The 17,442-nt window shown below is 35.0% G+C and overlaps 2 protein-coding genes across 2 annotated transcripts; both read left to right on the top strand.

Moving 5' to 3' along the window:
• Positions 1-1,509: 1,509 nt before the first annotated feature.
• Positions 1,510-10,397, top strand: LOC111453279. Its single transcript, XM_023094324.1, has 9 exons — positions 1,510-2,092; positions 3,389-3,574; positions 4,588-4,680; positions 6,799-6,981; positions 7,083-7,185; positions 7,277-7,462; positions 8,195-9,342; positions 9,445-9,833; positions 9,926-10,397. The coding sequence occupies exons 1-9, from the start codon at positions 1,841-1,843 to the stop codon at positions 9,990-9,992; spliced, it is 2,607 nt and encodes an 868-aa protein (XP_022950092.1). The 5' UTR covers positions 1,510-1,840; the 3' UTR covers positions 9,993-10,397.
• A 3,513-nt stretch (positions 10,398-13,910) lies between these two features.
• Positions 13,911-17,332, top strand: LOC111453280 (probable serine/threonine-protein kinase WNK5). The gene is made up of 6 exons (XM_023094325.1): positions 13,911-13,985; positions 14,363-14,628; positions 14,716-14,939; positions 15,023-15,180; positions 16,039-16,321; positions 16,442-17,332. Exons 1-6 carry the CDS (start codon positions 13,932-13,934, stop codon positions 17,146-17,148), a joined length of 1,692 nt encoding a protein of 563 aa, XP_022950093.1. The 5' UTR covers positions 13,911-13,931; the 3' UTR covers positions 17,149-17,332.
• The last annotated feature ends 110 nt before the right edge of the window (positions 17,333-17,442 follow it).

The raw sequence follows: 17,442 nt of genomic DNA, 5'->3' as shown, positions 1-17,442 counted from the left end.
TCAGGCAGAAAACTGATCATTATGTTTAACCTAATGCTGCCGTGAAGGTTATTAATTCTAACAAGTGCCTGACGTAAGTAACTCTTAGAGTATGCTGGCTCCACAAGAAAAACTAATATTTATATTAATATAATACTACATATTATTGATATATAATCCCAAATAAATTGATATCATGGGAAAATGGTGGGATGGGAATAAGTAATAATTTATTATTATTATTATTTTTTTTTTAATTGTTAACAATAATAGACATTGAAAAAGAAAAGAAAAAGAACAAAAGGTGTCCTGCAAACGTTTATCATGAAATACCCTAATTTCCGACCAGAAAAAAAAAAAAAAAATCAAAATCAAAAACCAAAATCTTAATTTATAAAATTATAAAATTTATTTCTTTTTATATTTGGTATAAAAATAAAGTATGATTTAATGACCCGAACAACTCGAATTATCCAACCCAGATTATAATATTTGGATTGGGTTAGATTATATTAAAAACATTTGACGTTTGTAATAGACGTTAATAATGACTGTAGCTTATGAATATGTAACTTGTATTCGGGTTGGGTTAGATCATGACTAAAATTTTACTACTCAATCAAACAAAATTCCTGAACAAAAAAAAAAAGAGAAAAAGAGAAAAAGAGAAAAAAAAAGAAAAGAAAAGAAAAGAAAAGAAAATAATTAATTGATTTTCTTTTTTTTCATTCATGAATCATGTGAGTGTGTTAATTATCGGGTTATTTTTTTTTGTTTTTTTCCGGAAATTGACCCAAATTGTAAACTAACTCAAAATAATAATATAATAATTATTAAATTAACATAAATTTAATTTAATTTCTATAATTTTAAAATGTTCGTTTAGTTTATATCACTATAATTAACACGATAACTATATAAATTATATGTTAATCCACACTAATTTTTTTTTTCTCAAACAGTCAATATTCATACAGTTAAATAACCTAATAAGTCGTTTAGCGAACATTTACTCATTACTACGGTACAAAAATGTACGATATATTTAATATAATAATGAAAATGTCAATCCGTAAAATATGAAAAAAACGTTAAATTTTCGAACACGTGTAAAGTAAACTAGAAAGCTAAATTAAAAAATTATAAAAAACGTAACTTACCATAAGTACGGCTCATGCAAACTCTAACGATGCATGAAAGATCGTAAAATCTTTATTTCATACCGGAGCAAGTCTGTTTAGGTTAAATCAAATATTTTTTTATAAATTTATCAAAAAAAAAATAAATAAATTATAGAAATTAGTAATTTAATTATTATTTTTTTCCATATGAACTAAGCCAAGTCAATTTTAGGTTATAGGTGTAAATTACTTTGGTAAAAATAAAATATAAAAAATTTTATTTTATTTTATTTTATTTTCCGAAGTTTCGCCGGAAGGAAAATTCCATTTTCCATAATTTGTTTTTTGTTTTTAATTTTTATAATTTTTATAATTTGATAATTGACGATTTTTACTGTTATAAACTTGTTAATCACTTTCGGATCCGCCCCCATCATCACCTGCTTCAGAGACTCTCCTCTTTTGCAAAATTATCGGTTTCATCCATCCTTCCGGCCGCCGTTCATCGGTTCCTTTTTCTTTCCATCTTTGCTTCTCTCATATCTGTTGCTGTGGGATCATAAAATTTCACTCCAGATCACCACCATCACTCTAAAACTTGGATTATCCATCTTAATTCTCTCTAACAAACCACAATGATTACACCGTCGATTTGTGTAGCGGCGGTCTCTGGAATCATCGGCGGTTGTCGGCAGTGACTAATTCAGGCTTTGTACCGTCGCTGAAGCTTCAGTTCTTTCATGGGCGATCTTCGGTCTTGGTCGTTTGAACAAAACGGCGGCGTAGCAGAAGAGAAGCCGTCTTCCTCCTCATCGTTTTCTACGTTGCTACCGTCGAATCCGACGGCTATAGGTGCCGATTACTGGCGACGAGCCGAGGAAGCCACACAGGCTATTATCGCGCAGGTTCAGCCTACTGTCTTTTCGGAAAAGAGAAGGGAAGCGGTTATAGATCATGTGCAAAGACTCCTTAGAGGTCATCTTAGATTCGAGGTGAGCTTGGGATTATATGTGATATACTCATTGCAATCTTAATCTCTACACTTAGTACTTATTATGTCTTCACTAGTAGGTTGAGGATTCTGGAGTTTTCTTATCTGTGCTTATAATTACTGATGTTGTGAAGTATGACGGCTAAGGATTCGCTTTCTTCATGAAAATTAATCTGGACAGTGTTCACAAGTTTCTCTTTTGTTGAAGTAGCATTATCATATAGGAAGCAGTCTTCTGATTCAACGTTCGAACTTAATCCCAGTTTGTGCTTTCGTTAAACGTTTTCAAGTGCTGTTAGGTTTTGTTCATTCCGATAGGTTGAGTGGGTGGTGATTGTAATCCAATCTGTGCTGACTATATTGATGAATGCAAGGTTGTAATAATGCTTTAGACGACATGGAGGATGTATACGAAGCAGTAAACATGATTTTGTTTATGATTTTTGATCATGCAAGCTTTGTATGTTCTATCTCTTTCCAATGTGTAAGAGACAAGGTTTTTTCTTGGATGGATGATTTTCATTTTCTTTGTAGGAATGAGGTGGTTGTACATTTTCGTCTTGACATATTTTTATCAAATATATTTATAATCAATGTTTTCAGGCAAGGCCTTCTGTAAAATGCTTACTTTTTATTTGTCATCTGCATGTGTCTGTGTAAGTGTAAATTTGGCGAAGGTGAATCCAGTTTCAACTTTAAACAATGTTGATCTACTACCTTCATCTTCGTCTTTTAATTATTGTAATTTATTTTTATTAGAAATAGATATTTCATTGATCTGATGGAATATACAGAGAAAAGGGGACAATGTTTATCCGCTTTCGAGACACCGAGTTTAGTTTGTGCATGTGGGTAATCATTTCCCCCTTATGATAATAATAATATTCAGTTCTAACAACTCTATCTATGCAATTACAACAAAGCCTAACATTTTCCCTTTACTGCTGACTACTTGATGGTGTGTACCTGCTCGGGCTGTATTCAATGACTATGGCTTTCCTTTGGAGATTCAATAGTCGTGTCATGAAAGCATTATACAGGTTGAATCTTGTAGAGTAGTGTATGATGTAATTTTAATATCCTGGGGCCTATTAAAGCTGCTGGCATTGACCCTGACTGTAGTTTAACTGAAGCAAGAATCTTCGCTTTCTTTTAGACATTTCCACATGTTCAATATTGGCGTGGAAATTATACCCATTTCCACCTTTTTCTGTTCTAAATTTGTGCTCAGATTCTGAAAAGTTAATTGAATTTACAGATTTAATTGCAGATTTCTTACTAACATATGATAGTACAGGTTTTTCCATTTGGGTCAGTGCCATTAAAGACCTATTTGCCCGATGGAGATATTGATTTGACTGTCCTCGGTGGTTCAAATATAGAGGAAGCTTTGGCCAATGATGTATGTTCGGTTCTCAATAGTGAAGATCAGAATGGGGCGGCCGAGTTTGTTGTAAAGGATGTGCAATTAATTCGAGCAGAGGTCCTGAATTTAAATATTATTTTCTTCTTTTTTATAGCTACTCTATAAGAAAAATATGCAATTCTTTTTTTTTTTTTTTCCTGTCTTTTTCCTGAAGCAGGAGGAATGGAAAACATGATGACGTTCCTTTTTTATTTTATAATTGTGCCAAGCTACTTCTTTCGTTACTACCAGTGAGCTCAAGATATCTCTCCTTACAGTAGGAGTTGAAAATTTTGGTTCTTTATGGTCATCTTCCCATCTTTTGATGGATCACGCCAATTGCTATGATATCCTAGAGTCATTATTTTGAACGTTCAGTTGGCAATTGGTCATGGTACTCTACTCTCAATCGTTGAAGAGAAAAGTAAGATATAGGCATGAGTTTAGTATTTGAAATCAATTAACTGAAGCTAGTCATTTCTGAGATCTTTTATTGATTCTGCTATTCTTTTCCCCAATGAACTTCTTCCAGAAGTTTTGCATGTCTCTGGAACTTCTGAGACATATTGCAGTTTATTGCTGCCCCTTGTATAATGTATATTTTGGTAGAGTTCAAAACCTTAATTTTTGAAAGACTTGGCTAGTTTCCTGTTGCCAAGTCTTTTAATTTATTTTCTTTTGACATTGTCTTATTATATGGACTTGTCTCTATAACGCCCCTGGATCTTCCAATGAACTATGTTCCGCTATATTGCTAGTGATTGGTTAGTTTATCCATGGACCAATGTCAACTTGGTTGATGAAATTGAAATTTACTTGCACGTGGATATTATATTTAGTAATTTTTAGATAATTTTATAGGATATTAGGGAGCAGTGTCATTTGTAGGTTCATTAAATAGATGGTTGAACTATTAATGCATGAGTTCGACAAGCGGTTTTGTAATAATCATATGTTGTTTATAGTGCTCAACTGTACTTTATAATTGTTTGTCGTGTAAAAATGTGATACAGGATCTTCTACTTGCAGTTAGTATAGCCCTCTATTGTTTTTCATGTAATGTTTGATGTCTTAGAGTGTTCTGTTTGCAGGTTAAGCTTGTAAAATGTCTTGTACAGAACATAGTTGTTGATATTTCCTTCAATCAATTGGGAGGGCTTTGCACGTTGTGCTTCCTTGAGAAGGTATTTTTTAGTGGAGTATATGTATAAATTTAGATTAAGTTGTGTATATATCAACTGATGCTTAAAACTTGACCATATCTACGCTTGTGTTATTCTTTAGTTAGCTGCCATAACCTACTTTTTTATTTTCCTGTTTACTTCATATGATTGAGAACTTGAGCATGGGTCTCAGTATCATTGAAAGCGTACTTGTAGATTGCAGAGCTTACTGATCATTTATGATATCTGGATTGACGTCCAGAATAGAATTATCATTCTTCTAGCACCAATTTGATTTTTTTTATGATCAAAAGCAAGCATGAAAATGTTAGAAATATCATTCAGATGTATTATTTTTATTGAAATCTTCGCAAGGTTAATACTGATACAGTCTGTTTCTAATGAAAATTGGCAATGTATCTACAATATATACGGGAAATATCAATAAACTGTGGAAACTACCGTGTGTTTAACAGTTGACCGTGAGTATATTGGCGATGTATCACGGGTGATTTCAGTTTTCACGCCAATTTTTAATCCAATATTCTCTCTCTTCAATTTCTGCCTTTTTTCCATGTTTTCAGTTAGTCTTCCCCACCCCTCACCCGTTCTTTCTTGGCCCATAAATCTCTCTTTTCTATCTTTCATAATATATATATAATTTAAATCACCCATTCCTAGGTAATATATATATATATATTTTTTTGCATATACATGTGTATGTGTATATATATATATATATATGATTAATGATGCTCTAAATATGTTAATCAAAGGATCATTCAATTTCTTATTTATTTTCCAGTCTTCATTTTATTATTTTTATTGTACTAAATGCACATTTTTTAGTTAAAGTTAGTGGTGGATGCATTAAAATGGGCAGTTTGTATCTTAAATAAGTTAGTGTTGAAGTTTTGTTTAAAAGTTCAATATTTCTCCAAGTATTTTTGATATCCGTGACTTTTCCTGGAATTTTCATGGATATATTTGTAAATCTATATGATCTATATCAACGTCAACATTTCCATCATCGTTCAAAAGTTCGGATCAGGAAATTTGGGCATTCTTATTTCTGTAATTTCTGGAAGTAATTTAGATTTTAAATCTATATGGGGATTCTTTGTTTCCCCTTCTTTCCTAGTAGTTTTTTCAAAATGCTATAACTTGACAGTTTTCTTTAGAAGAAGAAGCGATGCTGGCTTAATATTTTAGTTTCTTGACTTGATTGACGAGAAATTTTGTTCTATAAAAAGTAAACACGACTGTGAGTGAGAAAAATTGTGAGAGTCCTTGGCCTTAGAGGATTCCTGCCTTTCCCCTGCTTGCACACATTTGCATATGTAACAGCATGTAGCTGACTTGTCTTTGGCCTATGCATTCTTTACCAGATTGGTTGTAACTGGTCATCCTTTGGGTAAAATAACTCTTTTTTTTTTTTCAATTTTTCTTTTTGAACTAATTATTATTTCTTTTAAAGAGAAATCAAGCTTTCATTGATAAACATAATTGAATATATAAGAGCTTACAAAGCTCCAAGGAATACTTGGAGTCTGATAAAATATGAAAGAACATAATTAATTGGCATCTGATGCTGCATTGACCCTTGCATGTGGTCTTGTGCATCTTGTATCAATATGTCATTGAACTGTTTCTTCGAGGCGCAAATGACATTCCACCATAATCTCCCTCTGCCCCTTGGGACAAAGGGCGGTTTTTATGATGTGCGTGATATTTTGTGGGGGCTTTGGATGAAAGAAACAACAAAATCTTTAAGGCCGTGAGAGTTCTTTTACTGATGTTTGGTCTCTTATTAGATTTTTTTTGTTTCTCTCTAGGTCTCTGTTTGTAGGCTTTTATGTAATTATTTGCTTGGATTTTTTTCTCTAAACTGAAACCCTTTGTAGTTCGGCTCATTTTTGTGGGTTTTATTTGTCCATGTATTCTTTCCTTTGTACTCCATGAAAGTCAAGTTTTCTCAACAAATTTTCCTTTTCATTTAACATGACTCCCTAATGTTTGCTCATTGGTTCTAATTGATATCCTTTTGTGAAATGTTGGGATCAAAACTCCTGCCTCTCTTCTTCTAACATCTAAAAATGACATATCATAATGACATTTTAGTGCTACTTGTTCTAACAGATTGATTGTCGCATGGGGAAAGATCATCTTTTTAAGCGCAGCATTATACTTATTAAAGCTTGGTGCTATTATGAGAGCCGCATTCTAGGGGCTCATCATGGCTTGATATCGACATATGCTTTGGAGACTTTGGTTCTATATATTTTTCATCTCTTCCATTCTGCCTTAAATGGTCCTTTACAGGTTAGTAGTCTCAGGAGCAGGAGCTGCTCTTCTTAAACTTTCATTCATTGACTTGCACATGCTTTATATATAACTAATCTATCCTATATCTAAACTATTAGGTGTTATATAAATTTCTGGACTATTTTAGCAAATTTGATTGGGATAATTACTGCATAAGCTTGAATGGTCCAGTTCGCATATCCTCACTGCCGGAGCTTGCTGGTGAGAAGTTTCTTTTGACATACCTAATTTTTTTGAAGGTCCTGCATGCCTTGTATTTGGGATTCTAAATGTTTTGGCCATCTTCTGGCAGCTGAGACACCTGAAAATGGTGGGGGTGATCTGTTGCTTAGCACCGATTTTCTTAAGAGCTGTTTAGACACGTTATACGTGCCTGGAAGGGGGTACGAGCCAAACTCAAGGGCATTTCCCATAAAGCATCTCAACATTGTTGATCCACTAAAAGAGAACAACAACCTTGGTCGCAGTGTAAGCAAAGGTACCTACAATTCTCTACATTGGGTTTGATTGTCTGCTATTATTCCCCTCATCTATAATGGTATTATCGGGACATCCTGAAACTATGGTAAAGTGTTATTTTTTTCTTTTTAAAATGCTATTATGTTTTTAAACATTTAGAAATTACTCATAGCTTTCTAGTTCCTCGAGCAGCACAAGAGTAGGGGAGAGGTCTTTTATTATCACATGGAGATGTTTAATATGGAAATAAGTTTTAAGAACATGACTAAATCCTAATTTTTATGCATACTCTGTCTTGATCTTTACATCCAAATGATTCCAGAAATTTGTAACTTCGTTTTTAAAAAATCATTTTAGTGCTTCTTATTATTATTATAATTATTATTATTCAGTTGGGTTCCTTTTGATTGAGGCTTTTTTTATGGGCCCCTTCTATTCTTTCGTTCTTAATGAAAGTTGGGTTATTCATAAATAAAACAAATTAAGTTTCTAAGTTCTGAAATGAATCTAGGTTTAAATAGAAAATTGACTGTAAGCTAAAATAAACTTTTATGTGAAATCTAGGAACTATATTTAAAAATTAAGGGATCAAAATAGAAGATTTGAGAGTTGGGTAGAATGGAATTAGTATAAAAGTTCAAGACTCGAATAGGATTTAAAACTTAATACAATCCATTCTAGTTATTAACTAGCTTTTTGCGACCTTGGTGAACCCCTTCGAAATATTTGAAAGCCACTCTGTAACGTGCAGGAAACTTCTATAGGATTAGAAGTGCTTTCAGTTATGGTGCTCGGAAGCTAGGATCTATCCTTTCCCAACCTGAAGAAATTGTAGTGGATGAAGTTCGCAAGTTTTTTTCTAATACATTGGATAGGCACGGAGGTGGGCAGCGGCCTGATGTCCAAGATCCTGTTTCAGTGCCTGGAGGCTATGAATCTTGTGCAGGTTTACTAGTGTCTGGTTCAGAGACACAAGAAGAAACAAATAATCGTGATTCAGGCTCTCTCTACGCTAATGACACCACTGGAGAACGTAGCTCGAGTCGTGAGGTATCAATTCATGGGGGAAGTGCCAATGCTAAGGTATCAGGTGAATATGACATTGTTGGCGGAATCATGAATGAATCATCTCAAGGAAGACCATTATCAGTTCCTACAGGTGTTGATGGTCTTGCAAATGCCATTGGTGTTTCAGACGTTCGTCTCTCTGGAGATGCAAATGATCTTGCTAGCTTGAGAATTGAAGGTCTTACTATTTCAAACGATGCACATAAGTCTACTCCTTCAAGTTTGAAGGAGGGTATATCACCATTAGGTAATCCTCACCTTTGTAACGGGGAAGTAACAGACAAAAATACAAAGAAACGCACTCCAAAGAACTCTGGCTCAACAGAGAAGAAGTCATCTAACCAGCATCTGCAATCACCTACTGATGCAACAGGGTCTTCTGCACAAGGTAATAAGCAGGATGAGAATCACGTGAATAATGATGATGAATTGGCGAACCAATCTGAAAAGAAACAATGTTCTCGTGGGTTTCTGAATAGCAATGATGAACCTCCAGAAGCTTTCAGTGCTTTGTCAGATCTTAGTGGTGACTATGAAACTCATTTTAACAATCTGCAAATTGGCCGGTGGTACTACGAATATGCCTTAACCGCAGCCCTCTCACCCACTCCTCCACCATTGCCTTCACAATATCCAAACAAGAATGCATGGGATATAATACGACGCTCAGTGCAGGTCAAGCAGAATGCGTTTGCCCAGATGAACAATAATGGACTCCTTGCAAGACCAGCATTCTATCCCATGCGATCACCAATATTACCTGGGGGTGCAACATTGGGTATGGAAGAGATGCCGAAGCCACGAGGAACCGGGACATACTTTCCCAACATGGTATTCTCGTCATATTAAACTTCAAACACTTTTCGTCTTACAGTTTGTGTGGTTGAAGATGTACACTTCTTTCTTGTCTTTTGAGTATTTCTTTCTTTCCAGAACCATTACAGGGACAGACCACCATCAGCAAGGGGAAGGAACCAAGTGCTAGTGAGGTCGCCTCGAAACAATGGCCGATCATTGGAAACAACTGTACTCGAGAAAAGTAGTCAAGACTCGTACCAAGTACCAACTGTTAATCTTGCTGGTGGCATGTTGACTTCCACTGGTTCCTCTGTAAGGAAAGCTCAGCACAATGGGAATTCAATGTCACGACCTGATAGAGCGGTAGAATTTGGGTCTTTTGGGCATCTTCAATTAGAGTCGCCCGTAGATTGTAGCGGGGAATCAAGTCCTGTATCGGCAGTATTTTCATACTCAGAAGCTTTAAACGTTTCAAGTCCCAAGATGCAGAAAGCCAAACAAGCGTCAATCAAAGACCACGATAGGTACGAACACTTCATAACCCTTCCAGGTACTTATGCGATTACATGTCCTTGTTAAACTGTTTAAATTTTCTCTTTTTGTTCTGAATATGTAGGCTCTCTGTTCATATGCAATCGTATGAGTTGAAAGATGAAGAAGATTTCCCACCCTTATCCAACTGACACAAGTGGGGAATGGAGTTTATTTATACGGTTAGTCAGTATGAAACTGAGTAGGAAGAAACTGTAGTTGCTAACAAACAACAGTTTGCGATCCTCCTTCCATCTCTGCAATTTAGATGTTCTGTTCTATTTGTAGCTCAAAAAGCATTTTGTACATCCTACCAATTTATTTTGCTTTTCTCCTCAAATAACTCGATAGTCGTTTGTCGTGTTTTACACAGAAAGAGCCCTTTTTCATCTGAAACTAGGATGTTTGTAACAATGGTTGCTTCTTTTGACCCTCATTCCTCCATGTTTTTTGCCCTTTTCTCTTCTCCTTGTAGGTAAACATCCCAGCACAGAATATATTGTTGCCTATGTTTGTTGTAAGTTAAATGAAAATGCTTCTTTTTGGAGCCATCTCTACATTGCCCTATCCATCACCATAGCAACAGTGTTAATACCTTACTTACCTTCCTTATTTTGTGTTTTGTTTGTTTTGGCCCTTCCACTGTTAGCACAAATTTTCTGGGAAGGTCTACAGCTGTTTCCTATGGCTGAGCTGCATTTTCTTCTCATCTTATAGGAAAGAGCCTTTTGTTCTTTGTAGATGAAAAGAATTCCTTGGCTTAAGAGATTTGGAGTTGAGTCGTGAAATCATGGTTCATTTTTGGTTTAAACAAGTATCTAGTCTAACAACTTAAAATCTTGCTGCTCTTTGAGTTGTATAAATAGCTCAGATTTCTGTTGGCTTTGTTGTGTTTGTGTAGTTTGTTACGTCAATTCCAAAAGGATAAGTTGTGCTGGAATTGAGAAATTTTTGTGTAAGTTCATAATTGTATAAAAGGAGGAGAGACAGTGGGGCACGTCAAGGCACTTCTTGGTCCTTGTACGCCCGACCCGTTGGCCCGCTTTGAAGAATTCATAGGCCAGCAAGCCTCTAGGACAAGGGGGCGGGCACTACTAACCAAACCAAGCCTAGTTGTCACCGATAGGCGCTAGTAGCTTGCTTCCCAAGTCTTGCCATTAATCGAATTGGCTTCACTCATTTACTCATAGTTTATTCCAGAGTCGTTTTCTGATAACAAATGTCAATATAAGGGCTCTACCGACACTTTTTTTTCTTTTAAGTGTACAAGGCCTTCATTATTGGATTAAATGTAAATACAATGATCAAAAGGCCTGCATTATTCTTTAATCAAGATTCCTAAGGTGTTATTTGATGATTGAGGCTAGTTTTTGTTTAATCGATTTTAGTTATAGACTCATCAATGTTCGTCTAACTTACACGTTATCGAATCTAAGAAAAGAAGTTATTGATGGTTTTGTTTGATCGTTTCTTCATTGATTAGGCCCGAAAAAGATGAAATCAGAAGGAGACTTGTAGGGAAGCAATTGGTGAGCTATAAGCATCAGATCCTCACTTTTATAACATTGCGTAATAGGTTTCATAAAAAAGGGTATAATTATTGAGGAAACCCTAGAAATGAATTAAATAATTTAGTGATAAAAACATAGTTTATATTAAAAATCTCAACTATTTAATTAATAAGGAACAACTTGATAATTGACACGTCAAGTCAACTATATGTTTATAAAATTTGAGATGAAATTGACAAGAAACCAATGGGTACCAAACTCATCAAAATCTAACCCATGCTTATATAAAGTCAGCTCAAATATTTAAGTATAGGATTTATTAAAAATTTAGCATAATTGTGATAGAATCCTTTTTTTAGTTTGAATTTGTCATAGTTCCTAATTAATTGAAATATGCCCATTTTTTTCTTAAAAAATTTGGAGAATATTGATAAATTCAACACGCTTAGAGTTAGAGGCTGCCACGATAGAAAATAGCAGAAAAAAAAAACTTGCTAATGAGCCAAAGCGAACCTGCGCTATTACAAATGGTATTAGAGGTAGACACTAGGCCAGACACTAGGCGATATGCCAACAATGGCATTGGCCCTCAAGGGAGGTGGATTGTGAGATTTCACGTTGATTTGAGAGGGGAACGAAACATTTCTTATAAGGATGTGGAAACCTCTTCCTAATAGACGCGTTTTAAAATCGTGAGACTAATGGTGATACGTAATGAGTCAAAGCAGACAATATCTGCTAACGGTGGACTTGCGCTGTTACAAATTGTAGAGTATTTAGGCTGCACATTTATACCTATAATAGAATCTACTACTTGAGTTGCTCAGTGAATATCCCTTTTTATTGAGTCTGCTCCAATTATCTATGCGTTTTTTATAAATGTTATGTGGGTGGAAGCTTTCAATTTATATTGTTTTATTTTTATTTTCCACGTGTAATTTTTGAAATTAAAAAATAAAAGGTGGTCAAATTTAATTAAGAGTTAAAAACTTTTACCAAAATACATTTTAAAATAAAAGAGAAATTAAAACGGCAATTGGCCCTTTTTCATTATTGGCCCTTAGAAAGTCAACTTAAATATTAAAATATTTTACTTTCTTATTTATTTATTTATTTATTTATTTATTTACTTATTTATTTATAAATATAATCATCGGCTCATTGTTTAATTTAGCCCATCCGGCTGCCTTCAACTCCTCAACTTTCTTTTTATTTATAAATATAATTATCATTTTTATTTTATTTTGGATTCTAATAAAGTTTTTTTTTACCCTTTATATTTAGTTTTAAAAATACAAATTTTTTTAAGAAGTTTTTTTTATATATAAAATTAATGATTAATTCTCTATTTGTTGTACTTAAACTATCTAATTAATGTAAGCTATCTCAAAAATTAAAAGTCACGAACACAGGTGCCTTAAATATTAAATTACAATTTAGAAAATATCTTCAAAAAAATCTTTGATTTTGTATCTAATATATCTTTAAATATATATTTTTTTAATAAACCCTAATTTATTACCCATTTAGAAATCAAAATCTATTATACGTAAAATTGAAAGAGAATGAATATATCGAACAGATTCATAAAATTAGAAAAGGTTGAATATTTTAGTATATAATTTATATCGACCCGACACGTATGCATTAAATAAATTCTCGAACTTAATTTGCTATTAAATCCTTGAGTTTAAAATTTTATACTTAATAATTTACTGAACTTCCAACGTCACCGTTAAATTCTTCTAATGAATTTATTGTACAAAAAATTTATACCGAAGAATTATTACATAAAATTAAAAGGACTCATTTGACATTTTTAAAATTAAAAGGACGTAATAAAAATTTGGAAGTAAGTTTAAATTTATTTGAAAATTATGACTAACCAATTACCACAACACAACCCTTCTCACAGTCTGCCGGCTGGCTCGCAGCCGAAGCCGAACCAGCCACTAAATTCTCCGTTTAAAATCAACCCCGTCACCGTCAACAGACGTCATCCGTTAAAAAAACAAACGCCTCTTGTTCTTTCTTCATTTCATTCCATTTTGCATAATAAACTGAGTTCCCAAATTTTGCATTGAAAGAGAAAATTTTGTGTTCTAAGAAAATCAAGCCAAATTTTCCCGAGAAAATTTCACAAATGGTTGTAGCAAAGCGAGGGCACAGATTCTTCAAATTCAGATTATTATTCCATTTCATCTCTTGTTCTTCCTCCATTTCCAGTTCATAATCTCAAAAAAGCTTCCATCTTTTCATTTTCCCATCATCCAAACACCTTTTTCTTTTCTGGGTTTTGGATTTTGACACAAATGGTTTCAAAATATTACCACAAATTTTCACGTGGGGTTGTTGAAATGAATTGGATTAAGCTGATTTGTGTTCATTACTCAAATCTTTTCTGGTTTTTGTTTGGATTTTTCTCCAATGAAAACTATCAAGGGAAGCCTCGGATCATCTAGCAATTCCTTCATCCTTTTTTCTCTTCAATAATTCTGTTTGAATTTTACAAAACAATACTTTTTCAATATATATAATTGTTTCTATTTTGATTTTGATTTTGATTTTGAGCTAAGAACAATGGCACAGCCTTCTGGGTATGCTGAAACAGACCCATCTGGTCGCTATGGACGGGTAAGTTTCTATAAACCCTACATACTCCTTTAATTCCCTTTCTTTCCGTGTATATTTTACGTTAAATTATATAAATTACTCGGAAAAATTTGCTATGGGTTTTGAATAAGATGATGATCGAGTACTATTGTGCAAAATTGAAAAGATATCGTCTCCTAAACTAACACACAATGATCGTAAAAGTTGATTATAAAACGTATTCTATATTAAAATCAGTTGAACTATGCTTAAATTGACTTTAAAATATGTTGTAGTTCATAATATTGTTATTTTTAGGTTGAATTATATAAATTACTCTAAAATTCAAAAGATGATAATCGAAGACTATCGTGTTTTACAAAAGTTCAAAGAAGATAATATCAACAGTTACTGTGCAGTTTAGAGAGATTCTGGGGAAAGGAGCGATGAAGACGGTATACAAAGCCTTTGATGAGGTGCTTGGGATTGAAGTGGCATGGAACCAAGTCCAGCTCAAAGATGTGTTCCATTCCCCTGAGGAACTACAACGTCTCTACTCAGAAGTTCATCTCCTAAAGAACCTCAACCACGACTCGATCATCCGATTCTACGCTTCTTGGATCGATACTCATCGTCGAACCTTCAACTTCATCACCGAAATGTTCACCTCTGGCAGCCTTAGAGAGTACTACTCATAATTCACAACGTTATTCTATTTTGTTCTTGTTCTTGTTCTTGATATTTGTTCATTTCGCTTCGCTGATGCTATTAGGTACCGACAAAAACATCGAAACATCAATATCGAAGCGATCAAGAACTGGTCTCGACAAATCCTACACGGCCTAGCTTATCTTCATGGACATGATCCTCCTGTAATCCATAGAGATCTTAAATGTGATAACATATTCATCAATGGCCATCTTGGGCAAGTTAAAATTGGTGACTTGGGACTTGCAACTATCCTTCATGATTCTCAACACGCTCATAGTGTCATAGGTAAGCTTCTCGATTCGAGTTTCATATTTCTATAATGATATGATATTGTCTTAAAAAAACGTTTTGACGATCGAAGTTTGCAGGTACACCCGAGTTCATGGCACCGGAGCTGTATGATGAGGATTATAATGAGCTTGTAGATGTTTATTCCTTTGGAATGTGTTTGATTGAGATGCTCACTTTGGAGTATCCTTATAGCGAGTGCTCCAACCCTGCTCAGATATACAAGAAAGTCACTTCGGTAAGTCAATAAAAATATGATCGATCTCTCTAAACTATTACGATCTGTATCGATTTAGTAATGAGTTTCGATAAGGGTGTGGAAACCTAAACCTATTAGATACGTTTTAAAACCGTGAGGCTGACGACGATATGTAACGAGCCAAAACAGATAATATCTACTAGCATTGGGCTTGGGCTATTACAAATGATATCAGAGCCAGATATCGAGTGGTGTGCCAGCGAGGACGTTGGGCCCTCAAGGGGGTGGATTTGAGATCCCGCATCGGTTGGAGAGGGAAACAGAACCTCTCCCTAGTAGACATGTTTTAAAACCGTGAGGCTGACGACGATATATAATAGGCCAAAACGAACCATATCTACTAGCGTTGAGCTTGGACTGATACAAATGATATTAAAGCCAGACACCATAGGGTATGCCAACGAGGACGTTGGGCTCCCAAGGGGGTGGATTGTGAGATCCCACGTCAGTTAGAGAGGGGAACGAAGCATTCCTTATAAAGGCGTGGAAACCTCTCACTAGTAGACATGCTTTAAAACCGTGAGGCTAACGACGATATGTACAAGCCAAAGCGGATAATATCTGCTAGCAGTAGGCTTGAGTTGATACAAATGATGTTAGAGCCAGACACCAGGCGGTATGTCAGCGAGGACGTTAAGCCCTCAAGGAGTGGATTGTGAGATCCCATATCGGTTAGAGAGAGGACGAAGCATTCCTTATAAGGGTGTGAAAATCTCTCTCTAATAGAGATGTTTTGAAAGAGGCTAACGACAACTCGTAACGGGCCAAAGCGAAAATTTAAGCAAATCCAAACTAGTAAGATCTTGGTCCGATAAAGAAATTGCATGGCACGAGCAGGGAAAGTTGCCAAATGCGTTCTATGGGATCAAAGACTTGGAGGCCCAAAATTTTGTAAAGAAATGCTTGGAGAATGTTTCAAAGAGGGTGCCTGCCAAAGAGCTCTTGCTTGACCCATTTCTAGCTTCCAATAACAACAATGGCTCTCATCAAGAACACTTCTTGTGTTCATCACAAACTCCAAACAATTCAATGTCAAGAAGGACAGACATGGTCATTTCTGGATCAATGAATCCCAACGACGATACCGTTTTTCTAAAAGTGCATATCAAAGTGAAGAACGGTAAATATCGCTAACTCTTACCCTACGAATCTTCGTTCAATTTTAGTCTCTAAATTTTGGTTTCATTCAATATTGATTTCTTTTTTCTAATTTGAAAACTCGTCGTATGCACGTGGATAGGTAAAGCTAAGAACGTACACTTTGCTTTCGACACAATAAACGATACAGCCATCGACGTTGCGACTGAGATGGTTAAAGAGTTGGAAATCGGTGATTGGGATCCGAGTGAGATAGCTATGATGATAAAGAATGAGATATCCACATTGATACCCAATTGGGAGGAGTATCATCAAGATAGCTTCAACTATGATGAACAAGAAGAAGACGGTGGCGACGATGATGAAAGCTACGTAACCCGACATCCTTTCTACTCGTGCTCCTCCCATGCCTCCTCCTCAAATTCTCTTGAGGGTTTCTACTCTTTCTATGAGAATTCCCATCATCATATTTTGGATGGTGTGAATATTGATGATGATGATAAAGGTTCTTCCTTCAATTACTCTGAAGTAAGCTTTTGTTCAATCAATGAAGATGAGTATGGAAGAGATCCTCAATGCATATCAACCACCAAGAACCCTACAAGATTTTGCCCTACCATGAAGATAGACACGCACCATTTGAGGTATAAGGACACTAAAGTAATGGTGGATCGAGAAGCGTTCGAGAGACGATCCCGATCTGATAACTCAGCTAGACTTACGAGGGTGAAGTCAATGGTGAACCTCCGTAGCGAGGCGTTGCACCGATCGTTAGTTGAGATGTTGTTGAAGAAGCGATTGTTTAATACGGTGGATGCCATGGAGAATATTGGATACCAAAAGCCATAGGGTAACCTAATGTTCATCAAGAACCAACAAAGTAATGTTCTTGATGTTCATGAATGGTTTCATTAGGGGTTGGAGGATTTGTGTATAAATAAATGAAACAAACTTAAATGTGTGCTTGTATTTGTTTTGCATTTGTAAAATGTGTGAAACATAATGCTTCGATAATTAAACGTAGTCTAGGTTATATGCTTAAAATCCTTTGATATTGATTTGATTAATCTTACTGGTAGAGCGATTCAAATCTCAAATACGTTTAGATCGATAATATAATATGAATCTTACTTTTCTTGTAGT

Source organism: Cucurbita moschata, unplaced genomic scaffold, assembly GCF_002738365.1.
Source record: "Cucurbita moschata cultivar Rifu unplaced genomic scaffold, Cmos_1.0 Cmo_Scf00015, whole genome shotgun sequence".
NCBI classification, from domain to species: Eukaryota; Viridiplantae; Streptophyta; class Magnoliopsida; order Cucurbitales; family Cucurbitaceae; genus Cucurbita; species Cucurbita moschata.
This window is presented reverse-complemented; position numbering and strand designations above follow the sequence as displayed.